The 3,976-nt window shown below is 40.7% G+C and overlaps 1 gene segment (V, D, J or C); it reads right to left on the bottom strand.

The window, feature by feature from the left end:
* Positions 1-3,000: 3,000 nt before the first annotated feature.
* On the bottom strand, positions 3,001-3,697 carry LOC116052727. The segment is given in 3 exon segments: positions 3,001-3,026; positions 3,148-3,453; positions 3,544-3,697. Coding segments are annotated over 3 exon segments (450 nt in total).
* Between the last annotated feature and the right edge of the window lie 279 nt (positions 3,698-3,976).

Raw genomic sequence — 3,976 nt, 5'->3', positions numbered from 1 at the left:
GCTGGGTCACTGTGTTTTCTCCTTTACACTCTGGGGAAGAAGAGAACATGCAGAGGAATAGATAAATCAATTAAGATGACTGATCTACCGTGAACAATCAAAAGGTTTAAATAGTTACCTAGCCAGAGAGTCAGAATCAGGATGTTAGTCAGCCAGTGTTTCATGTCTGCAGTGAGAGGGGAGGAGAGAGAGGAAGAGCATTGATACTCTGATGGATCTGGGCCTTCACATCATTGGTCCTTCCTCTTTATCATCTGTTGAGGTAAGAGGTGGGACCAAGTCACTGTTTTGCAAGTCACAACTAAGTGTCACGTCATTTCACTGAAGTCCCAAGTCAAGACAAGGATGTGCCGAGTGAAGTCTTAAGTCAAGTTCCTATTCCTTAACTTTGTGTTTCGAGTCCTAAACAAGTCATGAAGCAATCTTCACCAAATGTAGACAACAGAGTTATAAAAACTTAAATTTACACAAATCATGAATGCCTTTTCAAACATGTATTCATTTTTCATACCCGGTTTTTATCAAGTGCTACTGAACTCACTAACTCTGACTCTGCACTCTCATACTTTCATAATGTTTTATGTCTACATTTTTTGTACTTGCTGCTCCTGTGCACTCTGCTGTGTTTGAGGAATTTAAGCCAGTTTCTGTGACGGTACCTACTGAGGTAATGCAACACATGAAACCTACCAACTGTCCTTTAGACATGTTTCCCACCAGGATGGTGAAGGAGGTTTTTAATAGCACCATTGGGTCGAATCTACTTACTTTTTAAAATTCTTGTCTTAGTTTAGGTTTTGTCCCAGCTGCCTTTAAACATGCTGTGGTCAGGCCCCTACTTAAGAAGCCTCATCTTGACCCCACAGTGTTGTCCAATTTTAGACCAGTCTCTCATCTGCTTTTTCTTTCTTTTTTGGAAAAAGTTGTTTTCATACAGTTACAAACCTTTTTACAACAGAGCTCTGTGTTTGAAAAGTTTCAATCTGGTTTCATATCACATCACAGCACTGAGTCTGTACTGTTGAGAGTACACAATGATATTGTCTTGTCTGTAGATGCCAGGAATCCTGCTGTTTTATTGCTCTTGGACCTCACAGCGGCTTTTGATACAGTGGACCATGCTGTCCTCCTCTCTTGCTTTGATCATTGTGTAGGCATCTGAGGCTCTGCACTTAAATGGTTTAGCTCCTATTTGGCAAATAGGAGCTTCTCTGTCATGATTGGTGACCTCTCCTCGTCACCAGCTCCTCTCTCTTGTGGGGTACCTCAGGGTTCAATACTTGGCCCCATCCTGTTTTCCTTATATATGTTGCCTTTAGGGGCTATTATATATATTATAGGCAAGCACAACCTGTCATTTCTTTGTTATGCAGATGATTTGCAAATTTATTTGCCTTTGAAACCGAATGACAGTGTTGCACTAAACTCCCTGTTTAGTTGTATTAATGATATTAAGTTGTGGCTTTCACAAAACTTTCTTAATTTGAATGAAGATAAAACTGAGTGTATTACCTTCAGTACTTCAAGTATGCCAAACAGTTCAGCTTTGAGTTTGGGAGCTCTGGCTTCATACACTAAGCCAGCTGTCAAATATGTGGGGGTTACATTTGATTGCAGCATGACATTTGATGAGCAGATCAGCAGTGTTGTTAGAATGAGCTTTTTCCAGCTTCATCTCCTGGCTAAAGTTAAGCCCTTCCTTAAAGCTCCTCCCTGAGTCTCTCTGTCTCCTCGTAGCTCTGTATTTTCACTTCTCTCTCTTACACATCTAAGGTGAAGTGATTCTAAATTACATCATATTGAAGTTTTACAGTGTGTGACTCCCTCTAGTGGATGTTGTGGAGTATTTTGTTGTCTTTGCTCCAAAGGTTTTTGTACAGAGTTTTGGTGTTTCCTGTCACTGTGGGCCTCACAGCACAGTAGTACACAGCAGAGTCAGACACTGCAGCAGAGGAGATCTGCAGATCTATTTTGGTTTTATCCTCACTCAAACTTACTGAAGCAGACAGTCCAGAGTTTGCAGCATTTTGCGTTCCCACGTGAAAGATGAGAAACTCCAGTGGTTTTTCTGGATATTGTCGATACCAGTAGAAATAGTCAGTACCAGGTACTTGTTTGGAGTATCTGTAGGACAGAGTAACAGAGCTGCCTTCTAAACTGTTCTCTTCTGTCTCTACTGGAGTGATTTCTTCACAGCTGAAACCTAGAGGAAGAGATAACTGTGATTAGATGTAAAAGTCTCAAGAAATGATTCACATTCAGATACTCAGAAACTTTTTCATGCTGTATAATCTAACATACCTGTGAGGATGGAAAGGAACATCAGAGAAAACACACAATGCTGCAGTGACAGCATGTTGAATAAAGGTAATGTTGATGGTTTGTGTATTAAACTATGTTGAATATAGAAGTTCCTCTCTCTTCTATAGTTCAGTAACAGCTCAGCTCCTCCCTGAGTCAATCTGTAAAGTGATTCTAGACAACATGATGAAAAACATTGAGGTTTATCAGTGTGTGACTCCCTCTGGTGGATGTTTAAGTTTGTAAGTTTATTTGATTAGGACAATGCACATTAATCAACATTTCTGTAAATGCACCAGTGTTAGCCAGTCGGGTAATTTTCAACTGTAGTCCTAATTACCTAGCACGCAAGTCTTTATGGTGGGAAGAAACCGGAGCACCTGGAGGAAACCCAAGTAAACACGGGGGAGAACATGCAAACTCCACACAGAAAGGCCCGGAACGACCTGGATTCGAACCCAGAATCTTCTTGCTGTGAGGCAGCAATGCTAACCACTGACAGATATGTACAGTATATACAGGTACGTGCAGTGTGGTAACATAAGTGTAGTAAGAATAAATGTATATGCAGGATGAATAGTATGAAGAGCAGTAGAATATGGCTATGTATAGGTGTTATTACAGTATGTACATTTGTAAATAAATAAATAGAACAGTATGGGAGGGGTAGGGTAGTGCAAATTGTCCGTGCGGTGCTTACTAGCTAAAATTGTCACCGGGATAACCTACATCATGAAAAATATTAAAGTTTAACAGTGTGTGAGTCCCTCTAGTGGATGTTGTGGAGTATTGTGTTGACTTTGCTCCAAAGGTTTTTGTACAGAGTTTTGGTGTTTCCTGTCACTGTGGGCCTCAGAGCACAGTAGTACACAGCAGAGTCAGACAGCTGAAGCTTCTGGATCTTCAGAGGAACGGATCTTAAGCTGGAATTCAGCGTGGATGAAAATTTCTCCTCGTCCACTGTTTTCCCGGTTCCAACCTTAAAGCGGCTGAGAATGAATTTGGGGCTGTTGTTTCCATCCTGTTTGTACCAGAAGAGATAATCATTAGTTGAACTGCTGTTATATTGACAGCCAAGTGTTACTGCCTCTCCTTCAGTAGCAGTCACATCTCCTTTTGGTTGCAGCACGTTGTCTTTTTGTGCTCTGCATTCTGTAAAACAGCAACAAACAGAATCAGTGTGCTGTTAAAGAATCATATCAATGTTGGATTGATATCAAAGAAACAGAGTTGTGTTCATACCAAGGCTCATAGCAGCCAGCAACACTGAGATGAACAGAGGCTTCATATCTGCAGTGTGGAGTAACTCTGAGCTACAGCAAGTATAAAGAAGGCTGTGATCTCTCTGTTTAGTCTTCATCAACACTAAGTTGGTGGATTAGAAGGAGGAACCTGATCACAGTGACAGGACTCATTCACAGCCCTGGGTTATTCCCCCTACTGGCAACTTTACACCTAACACATGTTGTGCCTCTCTCCTTTCTTAGTGTAACATTTCTTGTATGAAGTGGTCTTTGTAGTTTTCAGCTGACATGTTTACTGTTTTACAGCTGGTGCAGATTCACTTTGTTCTTGAACATATAAAAGGTGATAATTGTTGTGAACCTGCTTCTTACCTTTTAATGTTTCTTTTTAGAGAGTTTGAAAGTAAACCGAGACGTAATATTTCAACATG

This window comes from Sander lucioperca, chromosome 9 (assembly GCF_008315115.2).
Source record: "Sander lucioperca isolate FBNREF2018 chromosome 9, SLUC_FBN_1.2, whole genome shotgun sequence".
NCBI lineage: Eukaryota > Metazoa > Chordata > Actinopteri > Perciformes > Percidae > Sander > Sander lucioperca.
The sequence above is the reverse complement of the archived record's forward strand: the minus strand, read 5'-3'. Positions and strand labels throughout refer to the sequence as shown.